The 20,755-nt window shown below is 42.4% G+C and overlaps 2 protein-coding genes across 2 annotated transcripts in view; both read right to left on the bottom strand.

Annotated features, from left to right (window-relative positions):
* Positions 1-1,288: 1,288 nt before the first annotated feature.
* Positions 1,289-14,551, bottom strand: top1 (DNA topoisomerase I). Its single transcript, XM_035657562.1, has 21 exons — positions 14,420-14,551; positions 14,069-14,093; positions 12,514-12,610; positions 11,639-11,771; positions 11,327-11,382; positions 11,052-11,159; positions 10,852-10,942; positions 10,650-10,735; positions 10,403-10,518; positions 10,176-10,297; positions 9,940-10,062; positions 9,670-9,857; positions 7,815-7,959; positions 7,542-7,685; positions 7,051-7,236; positions 6,432-6,500; positions 6,175-6,289; positions 4,985-5,112; positions 4,733-4,827; positions 4,446-4,595; positions 1,289-2,480 (listed from the first exon to the last, which is right to left on the bottom strand). The coding sequence occupies exons 1-21, from the start codon at positions 14,450-14,452 to the stop codon at positions 2,378-2,380; spliced, it is 2,313 nt and encodes a 770-aa protein (XP_035513455.1). The 5' UTR covers positions 14,453-14,551; the 3' UTR covers positions 1,289-2,377.
* Positions 14,552-14,900: 349 nt separating this feature from the next.
* Positions 14,901-20,755, bottom strand: part of ncoa6 (nuclear receptor coactivator 6) — a 19,573-nt gene continuing 13,718 nt past the window's right edge. The window contains exons 11-18 of the mRNA XM_035655888.1: positions 20,419-20,694; positions 20,091-20,324; positions 16,910-19,964; positions 16,434-16,490; positions 16,286-16,316; positions 15,769-15,810; positions 15,392-15,525; positions 14,901-15,270 (exon numbers count right to left, since the gene is read on the bottom strand). Coding sequence (XP_035511781.1) covers positions 15,224-15,270; positions 15,392-15,525; positions 15,769-15,810; positions 16,286-16,316; positions 16,434-16,490; positions 16,910-19,964; positions 20,091-20,324; positions 20,419-20,694 — 3,876 coding nt within the window. The 3' untranslated portion in view covers positions 14,901-15,223. The remainder of the gene's footprint in view (positions 15,271-15,391; positions 15,526-15,768; positions 15,811-16,285; positions 16,317-16,433; positions 16,491-16,909; positions 19,965-20,090; positions 20,325-20,418; positions 20,695-20,755) is intronic.

The following is a 20,755-nucleotide window of genomic DNA, read 5'->3' as shown; positions in this document are numbered from 1 at the left end:
ACCAGCGGTATCAATCGACCCCGAGTCAAAAACCAGGCTTCCGCTGCGGGATTTCACAATAAAAGTCGTGTTGTGGAGCCGACATTGTAGCGTTAGGTAGGGTTGTAATATGAGTTAGTGTTTTTTTTTTCTAGCCCAGATTTTGTACCTTTCGTTATCGATTACATTGGAGTTAAAAAAAATCAACATTTTAAAATATAAATAAATAACAATAGAAGACAAAATGTGAAATGCACACCCTATTTCAATTATTTTAAGCCTAAAAACGCCTTTTCTGTCTGTTCATATCCTCTTTAATGTACAGAGCATTGGTATTTAAACGCATTTCCACAAAGTGCATCCTTCCTTGCTGGATGAATAAGTATCTATCATATTATGCTTTCTATTTTGCATGATAATAAAGGTTATGATCAGTTATATCATTATGGTATTATTTCAACTGAGTTAAAGCAACACCACCAAAAGAGTTATGACATGTGCACCAGGAGCTGTAAAACAGTCATTCATCAGACCTATTGTAAATCAATTCAGATATTGTCCAGATATTCAGGTTTTCTGCTCCTTACATTGGGTTTTTGTCATTTAAGTCATTTATAAGTACACACAGATGTGTTGATTCATTTCTGTTGAGGGTATTATTTGGCATCTTTGAAGCTCTATCGCTCCTTATGTTACAATGTCAACATGAGCTTGCCTGTCACTAACAACTTCAGCAACATGTTTATGCATTTATTTTGGCAGAATTACCCTACTTCCGGTAAAACTTGCGTGTTTCCCGTTAGCTTGACGCAGCTCATCTCTCCAGGAGAAGCGCCTGTTATCGGCCTCTTAAAGAACCAGACCCCCAGCCCAATACTGTAGTTCACAATTAGCTGTCTCCTCAACATAACTTGTATCACAACTTGTCAAGTAATATTACAGATACCCCCTCCCACCCCCCGGAACGATTACTGCACTTTACAATGTCCGAATTACCAATCAAAGCCAAATTTGTTGTTTTGGTTTCATAATTATTTAATTGTACTTTTTTCTTCTCCCTGGGAAAACAATCACATTACTTTTGATCATTTATTCAGTGAAATATAAGTGAAAATACAAAATCAAATTGAGAAAGTAACGTCCCAGGGACTATGACCCCTGACTTGAGGGATCACTGCTGATTACATCACCGATATGATTGTTTCTCTTTGTATACACAGGGAGTCAGCTTGCTGATTTAATCCCCTTTTTCACACATAAAGTTACACTTTAAAAAAAGGACAAAAAGGACAAGGTTGATGTTTTATTCTGAAAACTACAAAGCTCAAAACAATTAGCATTCAACCGATCAGGAGTGGTGATAAATGATCAAATAGCAAGGAATAGTAATGACAAAAGTTAGAATATCCATTCACATTTGGAAATGAATGCAAGGAGGACACTTGCTTAATCACAGCAATACAAAAAAAAACAACACACTACAAGTATAGACTTCTGTGATCTTTTTTGGCAAAATCCGCATCCCTCTTAGAAACCATCTCTGTCTGAAGGAACAGTCTTTTATCTCTGACACAAAACATCATGAAGTACTTCAGCTGTTTCAAGTGACCAAGAGGAATGTTACATCTTGTTCATCGCAAAACTGTGGAAACAGACACACACGAGTTGCATATGAGCAATGAAGAGCTTTTTGTTGACAATGCATACAGCACACTTTTTTTTATAAAACACTGATTCATAGTTACTGAAAAATGACAAAAAATATGTACATCCCTGAAATAAAAAAGCAAAATCAAACTAAATGAAAAAAAAAAAAAAACGACATTCAGTGTGCTAATAATTATATGAGCATAGTGCTAGGGTTTCTATTCTTCACACCTTCATCAGTCTGTCAGGCTCATTTTATTGTACCAATCTTTCACACTAAAATCCTACAAATTGAAATTCATTCTATTTTATCTCATATTGGTCCTCACAGTCTCCCACACAAACATTTATTAATTCATTATTCTATGAGAATATAGAATTTCTCCATAAGTCTGATGGCTTACAAATTTCAGTACAGTCGTATCTGATAAAAGATAATACTAATGTGTTCATAGTTGTTTTGAGCATGGGCAGATAGCTGCAGCTACATACACACTACTGTGATTATTATTATTTTTTAAAGAGAGGGTGCCCTTTGGCAGCTTGGTGAAATGGTTCAGGAGTAACTTTCCTATATTCACAACAGATCCATATATACAGCACAATTTATCAAACTGTGGTCACAGCTCCAAACGAGAGACTTCCTCCTTCACAGCCCTGCAGTAACCACACAGTGGAATCATTTGACATCAACTACAGACCATCTTTACAATCAAAGGCATGGGTAGAAAAGATAAAACATTAAGTGCGTTTAAAACTCATAGTCCTTTTCAGCCATGTCAATTGCCCAGGCGAACTTCTCTCGCTGGGTTTTGTTGTAGATCTTCTCAATGGGAACGGCCCATTTCTTGCACCTGGAGGGGAGACAAAATAGACCAGTTAACAGCATCCACTTCACTGGCTGCACCACTGTTCACTTTCTGCTATATGAGAAATTCCACAAGGGAGGCTAGACAGATGTCACCAGAAAATCTAAAACTATTCGGCTGCTGTGCATTGCATTGACATTGTTGGGACTTGATTAGTGACCATTTCTTGCTTTTTTTTGGGGGGGGGGGGTTACACTGAACTGGGAAAAGAGTCTACAATCTAGTACTGTCTAATTTCTTGTAGAATCTAGCATCTTTATAGGCAGTCCCGATGAACAGTATATGTAAAGTTTTAACAGTAATGTTAACACTTTGATTCCCTTTTGACGGGAAAAGCTCACAGGTGAACCAAAAATGAAGCGTGGCAGTGAGCCAGCATGCATAATACCAGGGATCTGGAAGTACCACCTAAATGAACGCACTTGTTATTCATTTTATTAATTAGGCCTGTGTTTTTCTTGTTATGATACATCAAAGTGTCTGCTGTAAAAAGGAAACACCCTCATGGCTTACTGGGACCGTCATCGTTAGCCATCCTGTGCTTTTCCTACGACTGCAAGTTAAAGTTCACCTGACTGCGCCAGATGTGATCTTGTGAGTCCAGCTGCCCAGAAAGGTCAAATCAAAATGTCTGCAATGACAAAGGGCTCGTTGGAGAGCTTGGCTCAACCATGTGCATTTTAATTAAAGGTGGGCGTTCTGAACCTTTGTCACACAAACCATTTGGGGGGAGCAGTGACTACAAGTGACTTTTATGGCTACTAATACTTTATATGTTTTATTTAATAGATTTTAAACTAAAAAATGTATTTATAACCACCATCCCATAAATCCAGTGTAATAATAGATCAGATTTATCTAATACTAATACTGTTTTTGAGTCTGTAATGAGGTCATATTGGAAAAATAATCAAAGACATTTACAGTAAACTGCTAAAATTCACACTAGCTGTACTTGACTGTTGATTGCAGTGTTAATAGAGACTAATGCTCCATAATAAATAATGTGAAGAATTCTAATGGTGATGATAAAACAGCTCAGGCTGGATTTCCAATGAATAATATAAATATAAATATATATGTAAACCCCAGTGATATTTTATTTAAAAATTAGTTTAAAATGTATTGTTTCTGTTATTATTTTCTTGTTAAACTAATTTCCTGTTAATTTTTTAAAGTTTTTAAGTTATTTTACAGTAACTCCCCAAATAGTACATTACGATGACAGTGCATAGCATGCTTGCAGCTTGCTAATAGCTAATTAAACAGAAAATTGGATCATTTTAGTGAATCTCTGTACAGTTTGAACCTACTGCACTCTCTAGCAATCAACCCGATTCAACTCAATGTTTTCATCTCTGTCACACATACTCTCACAACTACAGTGTAGACCAGGTTCCCATGCACCACCCTACAAGAGGGGACCCCATCCCTTACGCTTTACAATCAGGCAAAACATGGAGCATTCCTGTATCCATTGTGCTTCAGGAGGAGGCTCTCCATAAATAGCTGTGGGGCATGGGTTAGGGAGGGCTGTCCACGGTTCCCCTTCTCTGTGGCCTGGCCCTCCATTCAGCCACAGATAGCTCCTCATTGACTTCCCACATGGAGGAAGGAGTCCTGTTTAGGGACGCTCCCTGGCTTTCAGAAACAAACCCCATTGTTCCTCACGCTCACACGCTTTTCTTCCTCTTATTTTCCTTCTGCAGCCGTTAGCTTTTTTGCTTGTGCTGCTCCTTTTCCTACAATGCAAGAGCATTTCCTGCCTTTCTGTCACCAAGGTAGATATGCACTCCGCACACCCACCCACCCAGAGCAAGCCGGCCTATTAAACAGTAGGCGGTTTACTCATTTAATGTCACTTTTTTTTTTTTCTACAGTGACCCCCAATCAAATATGCTAGTAGCTGATAAACAGAGGTAAACATCTTCAGCTGTGTCACATAAATACCATGCAACAGAGATGCGTGGATCCAGGTAGTTGAGCTTGGAGGTGCCCAGAGCAATCTGCTTGTTCTCCTCTCTGTCTGTGGCCTGCACCTGGAGCTTCATCAGCTGCTCCTCTATCCTCTGGACAGCTTTACGCTTCACCTCCACAGCCCTGAGAGAGAAACATAGAGGGATGAACAAAGATAGATACAGAAAGAAAGAGATACAGAAGACAAGGATAGAGATGTAGAGAGGCAAAGAGAAGGAGACAACCTGTCGCACTGGTTAGCAGCGCTCAGGCATTCTTACTTTTTGCTCTTGTCATCATGGGAAGCCTTGTGATCAGCCTTGGCAGCCTTCAGCTGCTTCCTGGCTGCTGACAGCTGATTTTGTTTCTCGTCGATCTGCAATCACAACAAACACACGCTAAGTGAAGCAGACAATCTGCATCGCGTAGAGAGAGAGAATGTCTTTATCTTTGGCAATGGCAAAAAAAATCTAAACTTTCTTCAAGACAACCAAGACATCATTGTGGAGGGCCAACAGAACATGTGGGTTTACCTTGGTCTGAAGGTTTTGCATGGACTTCTCAAATGTTTTGGGTGGAGCTCTCTGGTGGTTACAGAGAATGGCCACTGCCCGATTGGCTCGGTTGTATGACAGGATTTTAGCCGGGATGCTGTCATCAGCTGGAGAACCAACAATGACAACATAGGAGAAATTTAAAAGGACTGAAATTTAAAATCACTGACCCACAATTTGCAGTGGTTAAGTAATTTATGGCAAATCCAGTTTTAGGCATATACAGTGAATTACAGGTAATTTCACAAAACTGGTCAAAAATAGTTATTAACTGACTGAGGAGGCCTCCAACGTTGATCTGTGTACACTGTGTCTACAGGTTGCAGTTTAAGCCTCCCTCCTTCATTATTATATTTATTATTTGTCCCTGTCAGGTATGTTTTATAGTACACCAGTTTATGTTCCATGTTGAATATTTTATTACAAAGCCTTTTGAGCTATTTTCCTGAGCGGACAGTTTTATTTACATTAAAGTTTTGCTTTATTATCAGTCCTTGTCAGAATAGATGGATATAAAGTCCAAAAACATCCTTCCAGCATTTTAACAATGCATAAACCACCGTACCTACCTATTATATATACACCATATAACTGAAGAGACTGATTATTGATAAAATATTACGCTTCAGAATTGCTTACAGGTATTAACTTATTGAATGGATTTCAGTATTTTATTTGGTGGTGTGTTGACTTTAATTTTACAGTATGCTGATAAACAATATGATTGTTACATGGGGCTGTCATACATTACTGAAAGTTCCTGTGAGAACATTCGGCAGAATCATCTGTTTAGGTCAAAGTGTACTGGTCCAAAAAACAATACTTTTTGCTATTAGACTTTTTAAAGACTGGTAATTCATCTTATTAACTTCCATAGACATTAAAGAAAACAACATTTTAATAAAATACAGTTCTGTAAAAACCCAAATTGTGTCAAATCCTATCACCATTTTTAGGTCATAAAAAGGGCAAAACAATTTGTTTTTTCCCATTTCTGTGTACATCTACCACTTGACTTGCAAAATTTCAACCTATCCAGTTGAGGTTTGGTTGAATAAATGTCAGCAAATTATTAAAGAAAAACTTAAAGGGTGGTGAAGAGTTTGAACTGTGCTTTGAAAGTCATTCAAGTAAAATGCATGTGACTGGCTAAAGCCACAGTTACTCACAGCAGGAAAGTTCCTTGAGCTGCTGCTGCAGGGTGATAGAGGCATTGTAGGTACGGAAGACCTTGGCTGTCAGGCCATCCATCAGCTCCTGTAAGTGCTTATTCAGAATAGAAGTCTGCAGAAGACATAGAGCATAATAAGAAGGTACAGTTGGAAGAGGAAGAGGAAACAGAGTGACACAAGTATTACAACCAAGAATGTAAACATTCACTTAGACTGAAGCCTTAGAGGCAGATATTAATGTGTGTGTTTCTTACGTTCAGTCTGTCAAAGAGATCATCTTCAGGCTGCTTGTTCTCCAGGAACAGCTGGAGGTTTTTAAAGACCTGATAGGAAATCAGCAAAGATTTATTTAGATCACTTAAATTTAACACTTCAGACCAACTTTGTTCAAGGCTGCAAAATCACATTTCAGCCAGTTGGGGGTGCTATATTATTTCTGTTCACAATGTCAAATTTATTACAGGTTAATGTGTCTTTTGTATGTTCTTCTGTGTGTAAGTAGGGATGCCGAGATTAAGTGTAGCCAAATAGACGGTGCCCAGGCGTGGTGAGAAATTTGTAACTGAAAACAGAACATGTCTAGCGTTTGTCTGTGTTTGTGCGTCTGTACACTCCGGTAATAGCAGGAAACAGACCACCCTCTGAGGCAGAGCTGACGGAAGGCTTTTAGTGCCTGATCACCTGTCTGTGCAAACATCCTCCTCAGCACTGCGACTCCTTTTCTCATTAACACTACACTCACATACCTGTCAAATATACACCCAATACGGCCCTCATAAAACCCCATAAAATCCCAGTTTTGTGCTTTAATGTGACTCCCAACTCATCCCTCCCTTCATTCCCACGTTCCTCTGCTCAATGTCCCTTTCTTACCCTCTTCTCCACAGGGATTTTGTTGTAGTAGCGGATGGAGTCCTTTCCCAAGAAGTCAAACTCCACCACGTACTCCTGGTCGTCCAGTTTGGGGTACAGTTTGATGTGCTCCACCCGCAGCGAGCAGCAGCCCACTGTGTCCGCTGTCTCACCTTCCTCCTTTTCGTTACCCGCCCTCAGTGCAAGCTACAGGGGAAACACCATGCATCGTGATCAAGTGTAACATTTTTTGTCAGGATTTATTTTATTAACTTTGTTTACCACCAGTATTTCTCAGGGAGGGGTTGAAGGAAACCCTTGTGGTCAATGGAAATGATTAAAGGGAGTCTGTAGGGAAATTAAAACAGTACATTTTGAGGGGAACCTTATTCTGATGGTGGATTTCATCCTCTGCGTTTGTTTTTGTCAAAATCAAATAAAAAGATATGCTGGTGTTTGTATCTAATCTATATTTTCCCATCACAATTTACAACTGTATTTTTTCCCCTCACCTTGTCTATGAAATACAGAGCCACGGCTCTCTGTCTGATCCTCATCTCTTTTGACTTCCAGTCATCTCTGTACTGGGCACGGATGCGATCCACACACTTCTTCAACCGTCGAGCAGTCTCATATTTCTGCCAGTCCTTCTCCCCCTGCACACACACACACAAACTTTTTTAATTAATTTTTTTCATCGAGAGACAACTGGTGAAATATTTAAACTCAGAAATGGGTCAGGATTAAGTTCCAGCTTGAAGTTCAAGGTGTGAGAGCGCAGGTACCTTGATCCTGGAGCTAGGGTTCAACATGATGTACTTAATGGAGCCCTGGATGTTCTCTGTCCAAGATGCCAGCCAAGTCACCTTGTTGTCATGGCGAACCTCCTTCCATTTTGTCCCCGGGGGAGGTTTAGGGTGCTTGGAGTCCCTACAGAAAAAGAGTCCAGTTTACTATGAATAGGTGTCAAATGTGCTGACAGCTTTTCCCCTATGTATACTTGGGAAAAGATTTCCCACTGGTGAGAGTATTTCTCCGGATGCAGTGTCTCCACTGAGACTGTGTTTCTACCTATCTGTTGATTGAGGTACAATAAACAGCATCTATTATTCCCTACTGGTTGGAGTATTTCTCTAGGTGCAGTGTTGGCTAACTCCACCGAGACTGTGTTTCTACCTGTGTCGATTAAGGTACAACAAACAGCACTTATTACAGACCTGAAATGAATCTACTTCAATAAAATATTATTGTTTTTTTACATCTTAAAGATTAACTTTATATTGTAAACACTACACCTATCAGACAATAGAATGAGAAATGTCACAATGTAAAACAAATCCCATTATGACCAGTATGTGGGGGTCGACGTGTCCTCCCTGGGCCGTGTTATTGTTTGCACACACAGCGTACTCTGACAGGAAGACTAACTTTGACACAGTGCCTGGGATGTGTGCAAGTGCATGTCAGCGATACATCTGCCACAGTGTACATACTACTTGCAGCACGTACATTCTTTCGTACCTCTGTGATGGCAACTGAATGCTACAAATTGGCCTTTCTGTAAACACTCTCACAACACACACTGCCCCTGAGGCATGGAATGACAGATAAAAGAAAATTATTCCCACTCTCTATAAATAAATCCAGCAAAACATGGCAGTTAGCAGATGGCAGGCAAGATAAATGGGAAAAAATAAAAAAAAGGTTGAAGAGAGAGAACAGGACAATGAATTTGAGGTATATATCTGTATGTGTCCCTTGGCAGACTCACAAGCTTCCACAAGCATCCACTAAATAGATTTTGTTATCAAATCACACAGGTTACCCTTACCCTTAGAATGAAAGCTCTCATCCTACAATGTACTTTCACTTACTGTTAACTCACCTACAGAGGTCTGACAGGGCCACCTTGTGGTAAAAACTCAGAACTAGACATAATATTAAAGGTCCAGTGAGTAACATTTAGGAGGAGCGATTGTCAGAAATGGAATATAAATTTCATACGTATGTTTCTATACACAAGTCCGGTTATCGGTTTCTGTGTTCCACCATCCACCAGCTCACAGCGCTGGCAAATCGTAGTGACTGCAGTTGGATTGACCACAGTAGGCAGTGGCCTCCAGTTACTGATAAAGGCGTCATATATGGATGGCGATGTTAGCGTTATCCAAATTTTACATATTAGTTAGACAACATGTAAAATAGAGAAAAAAAACCTGGAGCAATAGGTATTCTGCACGCCTATGGCATCAATGTAAAGTGTATGGTCTGAGACAGAGGCACTCTTCATGAAGTAAAATAACTACACAGGTACCTGGACATCGTTGTGAAAGTAACCCGGATTCAAATGCACGCATACTATAGGGAGATGCCACCGCAGTAATGGCGATGTGTTTACATCCAGTACTTCCCTGGATTCGTGCATAGTAGCCCAGAATGGACAAAGCAAACACTGGCTCTAGATAGGGCTTTTCGTGTTTCATGGCCACCGTAGTTTCCCCTACATCCTTAGAAGGCTGAGCTGTATTCAGATGGTTCCAAACTTCCCCAAACCTATGCCACTGAATCCTACACACTAGTCCCTTAGCATAAAAACTAAACTAAATTGGAAACATTCACAGTGGTGGTCAGATTACCCACTTGCTACAATTAATAATGATGTCTTCAGGTCTGATGCGGCGTTTCAGCATGCCCATCTTTGGATGATCACCTCGTCCTCGGAAGAGGCCCGGTGGCTCGATGCGGAAGTTTCCGATCCTCTCCTTGTGGTTGTCCATGATGCAGAAACCGTATTCCTGGAGGAGTCTCTCATTCTCCTCTTTGATTTTCTGTGTATGAAAATATGAAAATACAGTGAGAGATTTCATGATGTCTTCAGGGTTGGGAGAGTGTGCATGAATGCAGGCCTACCAGTTTCTCCTCTTTTGACATCTGTTTCCTAGCTTCTGATTGTGCCTTGAAGTACTCATTCATGTCACTGAAGTTGCACTTGTTCAGGTCGGTGATCTTTGACTTCTCCTCTGATGTCATTTCCTAAAATAACAGAGACGATCTGAAGCCAATGTCCAACCTAAATACTCGAACGTCACACCCTCTGTAGACTCGCTCGACAACTTGAGACACTTGAATATCTTTTATCTCCTCACCTTCCTCCAGTCCTTATAAAAGTTCTTCCTGAAGATGTCCTTAGTGGTGTACTCATGATCCAACATCTTGGCAAAAAATGTAGCTACCTCCTCAGCAGGGGCACTTAGTTTCATAGGCTTACCTACAAATACAGAAAAAAAGCAATGTATTATTAAATTCTTCTTCTTATTATTATAATTATTATTAATAATAAACTTTGCAACTTATTTTTTACAGACAGACTCACCATCATAGTAAAATTTGACTTTGTCAGGCAAGGGTTCGTACGGAGGGGCAAACACTGGACCCTTATGCTCAAGGAAGCGCCATTTGGAGCCATCAGTGTATCTTTCCTCCTCCCACCTAATCACCACAAACAACAACAAAGTACAACCCGTGATACAAAAGACAAATATGTTATCTAGCTGTTTATATCAGCTAACTGTCCTTGTATGTGTAATTTCCTGATGAAAAGAACCCAAAAATTATCTCACCATTTCCACTTCTCCTCTTCTTCTTTTTTGGATCTCTTTCCCTCTGTTCCCTTTTTGTCTTTTGTCTTCTTTTTGGGCTTGATGTCCTGAAACGAGTGATGAAAACAAAATAAAAACAACAACACTGGAGCCACAAACTAGAGACACTCCAGCCTGGGGGATGAGAATGTGTTCATCAAAATAGTATTAAGAAGTAATGAACCTCATCCTCCTCATCCTCTTCGTACTCATGTTTCCTCTTCTTGGCCTTTTTGTCATGTTCTGTCTTGACTTTTTTGGGCTTGTATTCAAATCTGTAGACAGATATATTGACAATGACTGTATCTCAGATCACAGAACTGACAGTGACAGAACGGGAAGCATGAAGATGTAAAGATCTGGTTGAATTTGTATGATACCCACTGTTCATCATCATCATACTCTCGTTTGGAGGTCCTGTTGTGTTGGGGAGAGGGGTAGAAGCCGTTGTCTTCTTCAGGCTCGCTCTTTATGGCAGCAGGACTTATATCTCTAAGTCATACATTGAAGACATTGGACTGCATATTAGTAAAGCAAAATATCACATAAGAAAGCAATGGCTAAGCTTGAAGTGAATTATCTGCGAAATGACTTACGGTTAGGACTGCTTTATAATTACTTTTGTTTTACGTGAGACACGACAAAGTGATGCTGTTTACCTTACATATCCATTTTCTTTCTCCTTTTTAGGCTTGTCTACATGGGATGATTTGATCTGTGAGAAACAGGGGAAAATATATTAGCATGTCTTTTTATAAATAAAATGTACTTCATCCACTTTCACACCTTTAAATACTAACTTAGAGTCAGAGTTCATAATAAAACAATTATTTAGTGATCATGACAAAACAAAGCTTTTAAGTTAATGTCACAAACTAATAATACTGTAATACAGAAAACACAACATAATACTTACACTAAAGGCCTCTACAGCCTTTCATTAAAGGCAGACTGACTACCCATTAACAAACCTTCTCTTCTCTCCTCTTCTCTTTGTCCTTGTCTTTCTCTTTGTGTTTTTCCCTGTGTCTGTCTGAGCTGCCGTCGCTGTGCTTCAGCTTCTCTTTGTCTCTGTGTTTCTTCTCAGAGTGGTCCTTATGATCGCTGGAACACAGAAGCCACAGAGGTCAGAGATCAAGTGCGCGAGGTCAGTCATGGTCCAGATGCACAGACCCAAAAGATGCCATCGACAAAAGTGCCAAACCACCAGCAATATAAATGTAACCATTTTTTAACAAACAGTGACAGTGTTGTGGACAGCGGCCAATAAAAACAGCCAAAGTCGTGACTCTACTAACATCCAGCAGCCCACAAGTATTTCAACCCGACAAAAAGAAAACATGACGACTGCGCCACAATGGTTCAGATTACTAATGCTCTGCAGATGTCATTCATAAAAGTGGATTCCATGGAGTCCTTGTGATGTATGCTTTCTGATCTAACATGGCAGGCTTCTATTAGTTTCAATTAAATCAGCAGGATGATTCTTTCAAGTCTTTGTTGAAAAGCTTGCAGACTGGCAGAATCTGTATCCAAGTGCATGGGATTTGTCATTATCCTCCTCATTAAAGATTCAGTTATGACAGCTAAAACCACCAGTTCAAAACATAATTTTTTTTTTAAATGAAAGCGACACGTGTAAAATAAAGCATCGTGAGGAGAAGTACGTGTTAGGAGATAAAGGAAATACTGAAAAATAGCTTCAGGCGGTGTAGGCAACTTTAATACACAAATACCGGTATAGGGCTACAGAAACCTGCATAGGTCAGTTCATATATAAAACATAAACTCAAGTTCTGCCTGGTTATTTTACCCAATAAATTAGAAGGAGCTACAGATATCGTACCTGTTGCTGTGCTTGAATTTCTCTCGCTCCTTGTCTTTCTTGTGGTCTTTGTGTCTGTGTTCCTTGTCTTTGTGCTTGTCTTTATGTTTGTGGGAGTCTGTGATGCAACAGAGAGATCAACTTGTTCAGCGGCATTAAAAGAAAACACAAAAAAACATCTCAACATGTCTATCTGAGAATCTTTTGTTTTAAAAATATCTGGTTGTAACCACTGTATTAACACAAGCTGACATACATTTTGTTCTATACTCCATCCTGCTGTTGAAAGTCACATATCAATAAGCCCTCAGTGCCCCACACACATTTGCTGTAGCTGACCCACAATCCCCTCCGAGGTTCAACCACCAGCTTCATCCTACAGGACATACCTGTGACGGTGCTTCCCCCACAAAAAAAAGGGACTTGATTGTGATAGCTGATAACCCTGCTATACGCTGTATTTGCCACAAGATCACTGTAATATTCCAACTATACCCTCACAACAATAATTGCCTCTAATATTAAACACAATAGCTTTTGTCAGCGGGCTTTAATCTAACTTTTGGTGTACTTTTCAAAGATAGAAAATAATATCAGGAGATTGCACTTGAGAGGAACATTTGTTTTCATACTCTCGGTGCAGCTTAGTCAAATGATTAAGCTGTAATAATAATTTTTACATGAGTCTTCATATTAAAATGTTTCCTGCTGGGTGAAATCCCTCCTGAGGTAGACCTGGCTTGGCTTGATCATCACCTCGTGGCGCCCTGTTGTCATGGCAGGCAGTTTAATAACGGGTATTATCTGCTGTATGAAACAGTAACACACATCCCAGTTATAAACCAAATCAGTCCCTCTCATGCCTCAATGCTTTCCATCACATCATGCAGCAAATTAACCCTGCAAGAAAAAAAGAAAAAAAAAAAGTGCTCTCAACTTTTGCAAGAAACTGTAGTGGGGGGGGGGACTATAATGTGTGCAAAAAATGACTGCTCAAGGCATATGCTTTTAATAATGTAGTGCAACTTTCTTTTTCTGTGACTCAAAGTTTTAAACTCGTGTGTGTGAGTATTCCCTGTTGGCAGTGCAGATAAATGTCTGTACTAGCACAGAGATGGAGGCAGAGCGCAGCTGGCGGTGAGATACGGGCAGGGAGAGGCGATAAGCTCCCAGCTCTCGCCTCCATATCACGGCAGACAGTTGGCTCTCTCATCGGCAGCCCTGGCTGTTACATACAGAAAAAGAAAATGGCGCAGAGACTAAGTCCTCAGCCCCAATTCTGCCACTTTCGGCTCCAAATTTCGTTGCAATTGCACGCACATATTGTCAAACTGGAGCATGCAAAATGAACACGATGCCAGGCCCTGTCGGAATACCCCAGCAGATTGAAAAACCGAGGGTCGCAAGTGTGCATTTCAGACCCTCTTTTTGAACAATAGCCGCAAGAGAGTGGAGGAGAAGGGACTTAGTCTCTGGGACGCCATTTCTGTCCTTTAAAAAACTAACAGTAGACAGATCACGATTCCGTTTGGAAATCAGTCAGTATGAATAAAAAAATCCCCATCAGAGGACCTACCGCTTCCTTTAGATCCGGAATTGACCTGGAAATTGTGGAAAAAAATGTTTTTAATATTTCAATTTTGAAAATGCCGGTAGCTCGGGTTATTCCAAGTTTCATCTGGCACACCAATATACCTCAGTAATACGTGCATTTTACTACAATAAAAAGCAAACACGCACACATAATCTCAAAGTTTGGACTAAAACGACGAAGACAAACAGCGGAACTTATTATGTTTATAGCTTGCGATCGTTTCTCCACCGTTATTTCATATTGACGATTAATACTCGTCAGTTTTATGTCGTTTATTGCCAAAGCAATTCCTACAAAACTGAGCAAAGACATTAATTATTGACCAAGAGGTACCTGAGAGTTTCCATGTCCATGATCTCCGCTCATGGTCAAGTTGTTTTTGTTTGTAAAGCAGGTGAAGTTGTCACTGTAGACAGCTGTTCAGGATGCGAGGCTCAGGGAACCTCACTGGAATGGAGTCCCAGCGTTTACCCACTGCGCATGCTCACAACCAACCTCCAACACAAGAGAGTACCACACTACGAGGTCCACACCTGAACCAGCATCAACATGTCCAACGAGGTACGGCAGTGTGGATGGGGGTCTCTTTTAAGATGCCTCCTTGTTTTATTACAGTCATTCAGAATACATGTTTATGGTCCAAATTTGTAGAGATTTAAAATGATTCACCTAAATGGACTTGTGACTGTTTACATCACACTCCTCCTCCTACTTGTGCTCATCAATAATACAGTACGTTAATGCAGTACTGCTAAGGATTAGCAGGCTGAGACTGAACTTGAAATCAGGATGACACATAAATCATTTTACACAATTTCACAGACCAAAAAGCAGTAGAAAATTTAATTCAGTTTTACAACATAATTATACAATCATGACAAGCTCCATTATCAGTCTTCACATGATTAATCCAGCATTTAATATAAAAAGCACATTCACACAAACACATACTTGTATGCACACATTCTAACTACAATCTCACATAATAGCATGGACAAAACAATAGCATAATTCTTTTTAAACAATCTGTACATTGGTTTCTTCCTCCAGTGAAAATTCATAATCTGGGACAGAGAAACCGATAGATCAACTGATTCACAGCGGGGAAACAAAAACATTTACAGTACAGTTCACAGGCTATTTAGACTTCCTTCGTTTGGCCTGGGTGGGGCTTGCTCCAGTTTCTGTAAAACCAAAAACAGAGTATACTGTATTAGTGAAAAGGTTGTAATGTAACGTGTATAGCTTAGTTATTATACCGATAGACATCCTGTCTTTTACAGCTGCTTATGTGTTTACAGTCACCTTTTACAGCAGCACTGGTTCCAGGCCTGGCTGATCTCTTCCTAATGCCACTGTCCGCTACTGGCTCCTCCTCCACCTCCTTCTCTGCCCGGGAGCTGCGTCTGCTCGGTCCCTTGGGCTTCTCCACAGCAGCTCTGGGAGGACCAGATAGAAAAACAACAAACAACAAGAAAGGAAGGACAACACAGGGATGTGTTACTAAAGATGCAAGGGTGTGAGTTAACTCTGCTCTACTCAGAGAAAGATATAATACCACTCAGGACTGCTGTTTTTCCTCGTCTACCACAGATACTGTCCGTCTTCATCCCGACAGCATCCACTACGTCGACATGATCACTGCTTGTGTCTTTGCAGCGCAAACATGTTAAAATACATACCTTGGGACTAAGTTGATGGGCGTCTTTCTTTTCTTTGCCCATCTGTGATAGAAGTGGAAAAACAGCGGTAAACTATAAACTGTGCTGAACAAACATGGCTTCACTTCCCCACCATATTATGACAATCCCCAGGAAAAGAGATATGGCCATAAAGGTCAGCGGAGTGGTACAATTTGCTCTGTGACAGGCTGTTTGTTTAAAATTCTGACATGCATTAGTATTATTTATTATTATTATACTTATTATTGCATGCTAATCATACATACCAAGTGCTGAGGCCACGTGGCTCATTGTTTTCGCCATGTACCCCCTTGGCCAAGCAAATGTACTCCCTGAGTTTCAGTAGAGTTAGAAATGTCTAAGCATTTCTCCTTCAAGAGCACGAGTCTTAAGACTAGGCCAACTTTCGAGAGATCAATAGTAGGTGACACCTTAATAGACCCCACCACATGAAGCATTACACAATCAATCAATAATACAGCAGTTAAAAGAACATAAATGTTTTGAGGAGTCTTACCCCTGCTCAGAACCTGTCGAGACCTCTTCACCTGAAAAGGACAAAAAGCGAATGTTATTTTTCTGTCACGTATTTCAAGTGACTCATGAGATTATATGAAACTGTTATTTTCTCTTCAAGTACAGGCATTTTAACAACACACACGTACCGGTCTTCTCACTGGCAACAGGTTCCTGGGACTGTGGGACTTCTTGTTGAATAGGTACTGGGGAAAAAGTATAAAATAGCTCAAATGACACATTTAAATATATGAAACAAATTATTAGTCAGGAATACATATATAGTGTTGAGCAGAAGGATTGTGCAACTGTCTCCCCTTGAATATCACCTCCAGTTGGCAACAGTTTTTGTGTAGAGCAATTGTTTTCCTTTGTAAACAAGAAAAAAAACAGGAATACCACATATTCTTTTTAAATGTGCAAATCCAGGTAAGCTTAATGCTTACACATGTTAATATGGCATGTAAACGAAAACTCTTACCACAACAGTGACACACCCTATATAAAAGGTAGTCATTAGTTTAACCTGACCAAGTATCATAGCCAGAATATGGTCATTAACCCTCTTTACCTGAGACATGCATACACAACCACTGATTCTTTTGGCTCACAACGGTGTGTTTACCTGGGGTGGTCTGAGTGGTTTCAGCAGGTGCTGCCGCTGGTGGCACAGAGGGCTCCATAGGCGGGGGGTCAGACTGAGCAGGCGGAACTCCGCTGGGGTTAGCAACTGGAGAGGACGTGGTGGAGGGAACCTCCTGAACAGGCCCAGATCCAGCAACAATTGGAACAATGGACGATACAGGACTTTGTACAGGAGCAACCGTAGAGAGCAAGGTAGCAGAAGTGACACCTGTGGTAGTACCAACTACCGTGACAATAGGAGCTTGAGAAGTTACAGGCTGGGCTGGGCTTGAGACTGAAGCTGGTGCAGACACTGGAGCCTGGGTAACAATCTGAGTAGGAACAGCAACTTGGCCAGGCACTGGGACTGGAGAGGAGACTGCAGGCAGAGTAATGTTGTTTTGAGCAGCAGCAGTAGTATGGGGAGCTAATGCTTCACTCTGAATGGCAGGACTAGCGGGAGGATGAAAAACCTGTGGTGGCACAGCCCCAGTGGGCCCCTGTGCAGGCCTTTCTACAGGACTCTGCTGAGAGTCAGCTGTACCAGCAACAACTGGAGCGGCCTGTGCAGGTTTACTTTTCACCTGGGCAGCTGGAGGTGGAGACATAGGGCTCTTTCGGATTGTGTTAACAGCTCCAGGACTAGAGCAAGGAGGAGGAGAAGCCAGAGGAGGCTGAAAGGGAGACGATGCTGCAGGGCTTGGATGGGGAGATGGCTGCTGAACCGGGGGACTAGTTTTCTGAGCAGGACCTGCATCACCTACATTTTCTGTTTTGAGAACCCCCGGATTAATTTGCTGAGGAGCTGGGAGGGTACCAATTGGTGCCGATGAGGGCATACTAGTGGCAACCTGGACCTGTCCAGCAGCACTTCTGGCGGGCTGAGTGCTAGTCATGGTGGCCCCTGAGGACTGGGTGGAGCTTGGGGCAGGAGAAAGTTGAATGTTTGTAGTGGATACTTGAATTGGCCCCATCATGGTGACTGCCTGTGATACCACTGTGGGATTGGGAGCCACAGATGCACCTGGGACCTGGAAAATTGGGTTGATAAATACAGGGGTGGTGGTGATAAACTGAGGAGGTCGGGTGACGGGGGCCTGCTGCCGGATGTCCTGAGGTCTAATGTTCTTGTTAGGGACAGCTACCATGGTGGAAACCATAGATGTGGGTGCCTGGGGAGTAGGGGCAGAGGTGATGGGGTTGGAGGTCACAAACACTGTAATCTGGTTGGGGGAAATGGTGCTAGAAGAGGCAGGGATCTGTATGACTGAGTGAACGCTTGTCACAGGTTTAGGACTAGGGCTTGGTTTTAGAGCCAAACTGGCTGGATTTAGAGCAGAGCTGGAGTTAGAACTGGTACTAACAGTTGAGGCAGGACTGCTCTGACCAGAAGTGACTGAGTTGGGGCTTACACTCATTGTGGCATTAGTGTTAGTACTGAGGGTGGGGCAGAGAGTAGGTGTTGGGTTTACATTTGGACTGGGATTGGCGCCAAGACTGGAGATGGGGCTTTGGTTAAGGCTGGGGGTAGTATTGGAGTTTACATTAGTGCTAGGGTGCAAGCTGGGAACTGAAGCAGGCTGCAAATTAGGACTGCTGGTAGGGATTGAAACAGCAGGTTTGGGTTTAGCTTCTGATTCATTTATAGTGGCAGTAGTCGCAGCAGAAGCTGACATATCTGTATTCTGGGAATTACTGTGGAGTGGTCTCTCCGGATCCAAAGCAGACTTGGGGCTGTCCTTTCCCATGACATCCCTAACAGTATTACTCTGTATGGGCCTAAGAGGCATGTTTGGGATACCCGTGTTATCCAGTAACTGGTTGAGGGAGGTTGGAGCTGTCCTGAGAGTAGGTGAGACCTCCGAGTCCTGCATAGGTGCTGCGTGGGCTGGCTGCCTATCACCTGTGCCAGCCTGCATTTCTAAGTCAGGTTTAGGCTGCTGAGGTGCTGGGAAACGAGGACTTGCCATTCTAGGAGCTGATAACTCCCTCAAAGGCTGTTGCAGCGGTTGAGGCTGAGGCATCTGTCTCTGCTCTGCTGTCATCATGCCCTGACTTTCCCGGACTCCCTCAACAGGGTTTCCTTGTGTTCCATGGAAGGAGCTCTGGGTCTGCTGTGCCTCCATGCCACCACTCACTTGTGAAGGCATAGATACTGGACTTGGGGGTACTGAGGTAGGGTTTAGCATCATGGTTTGCCCCTGAGGGTTGACCAACTGCTGCTGGGGGGGAGGGCAGGCGATTGCCATCTTTGACCCCTTTTGTCTCCCTGGACTTGGGGTGGCTGACTTGCGGCTAGAGGCTGGACTTGACCTCCGACTATTGCTTGGACTTGCCCGCTTACTCTGCCCTCCAGACTGCTTGTCCTGTTTAGTGCCTGCACCTCCTGCTCCAGTACCAGTGGAAAAGGGCTGTTGATTGTTGTTAGTGTTATTTCCACCCACACTGCCATTGTTGTTGTTGCCTGGTAGAGTTAGGCTAGGAGGGGCCTGCCCAATGGCTTTCAGAGTTGTTGGGTTAAGACCTTGCTGGTCAAACCCCCTGTTTAGGTTAGGCTGCCTGGGAGGCAGAGGAATGTTGATTTTGGGTGGAAACAGCCCTGCAATAGAGGCATTTAGCCTCTCAGGTGAAAGGTTGATTTCGGAGGGTTCAGTACTAGGTGGACGATTAGTTGGGGTGAGGGGGTGGTGGTACGGCCTGGGGCTGGCTCTGTTGGGGGTTTTGGGCCTGGAACTCTGTGAGGTTGTGGGGACATTGGGGAAATGAAGGCCAGGTATGGGGCCTCCTTGTTGAGGCTGAGTGGGTAACTGTTGCTGGGGACTGGCTCCAGTGTGCTGGGGCATTGATGATGGACCAGGCCCTTGCTTCATCATGTGAGTGTTGGAACCCTGATTGGCCATCATCTGTTGGTTGCCATTTCCAGGCTGTACCCCAATTTCTGGGCCACCAGGCCTCTCCTGCTTCGAGTGGGCCCCTCCAGAGGAGTCTTCAGATCCAGTGGCTTGGGGACCTTGCCCCACTTCAGGGTGGGACATTCTTCGTGCAGCGCCTGCAAGCTAGAAAGGATAAAAAATACAAACAGTATACGGTTTACTCCCAGGAAAATAAACTGCAGTCACAAGTAAATTAAATCATGTGAATGTTCAAGTCAAGTTTAATATGCCACAGCAATTAGCCCTTACCTGTGGGTTCACCATCAGGGGCATCCCTCTGGCTTTGTCAGGTGATGGCGGTACTCCCCCATGTCCTTGAAGGCTGATCATTACAGGCATATTGCCTTGCTGTGATACAGGAAGCCTCTGCACCTCAGGTGGATTGCCCATTCCCCGAGGAGGTAGCTGGCCCCCTGGAGGGATGGACATTCGATTCTTTGCCTGCTCCTGCATTTTCAGCATCATTATCATCTGCTGTTGTTGCTAAAATGCAAAATAGGGTACAACATATAAGTATGAAGAGATACAGTGTGTTGATACCAAACACTGTCAACAAGGTACGTGATGATTATAATACCTGCTGTTGCAGGTGTGGCTGTTGAGTTTGCTGCTGCTGCTGCTGCTGTTGTTGCTGCAGCTGATGAGGGTGCATTTGGGGCTGGCCTTGACCCGCAGTCTGTGGCCCAGTCATCCCCTGCTGCCCTTGAGCATTCTGGAGACCCTGTATCTGTTGCAACTGCTGCTGTTGTTGTTGTAACTGTTGCTGCTGTATTTGCTGTTGTTGCTGTATTTGCTGTTGTTGCTGTATTTGCTGTTGTTGCTGTATTTGCTGTTGTTGTTGCTGTATTTGCTGTTGTTGCTGTATTTGCTGTTGTTGCATTTGTTGCTGCTGCTGTATTTGCTGCTGTTGCTGT

This window comes from Morone saxatilis, unplaced genomic scaffold (genome assembly GCF_004916995.1).
Source record: "Morone saxatilis isolate NCDOM2014 unplaced genomic scaffold, NCSU_SB_2.0 Contig15, whole genome shotgun sequence".
NCBI lineage: Eukaryota > Metazoa > Chordata > Actinopteri > Moronidae > Morone > Morone saxatilis.
Note: the sequence above shows the minus strand (reverse complement) of the source record. Positions and strands in the feature narration are given on the sequence as shown.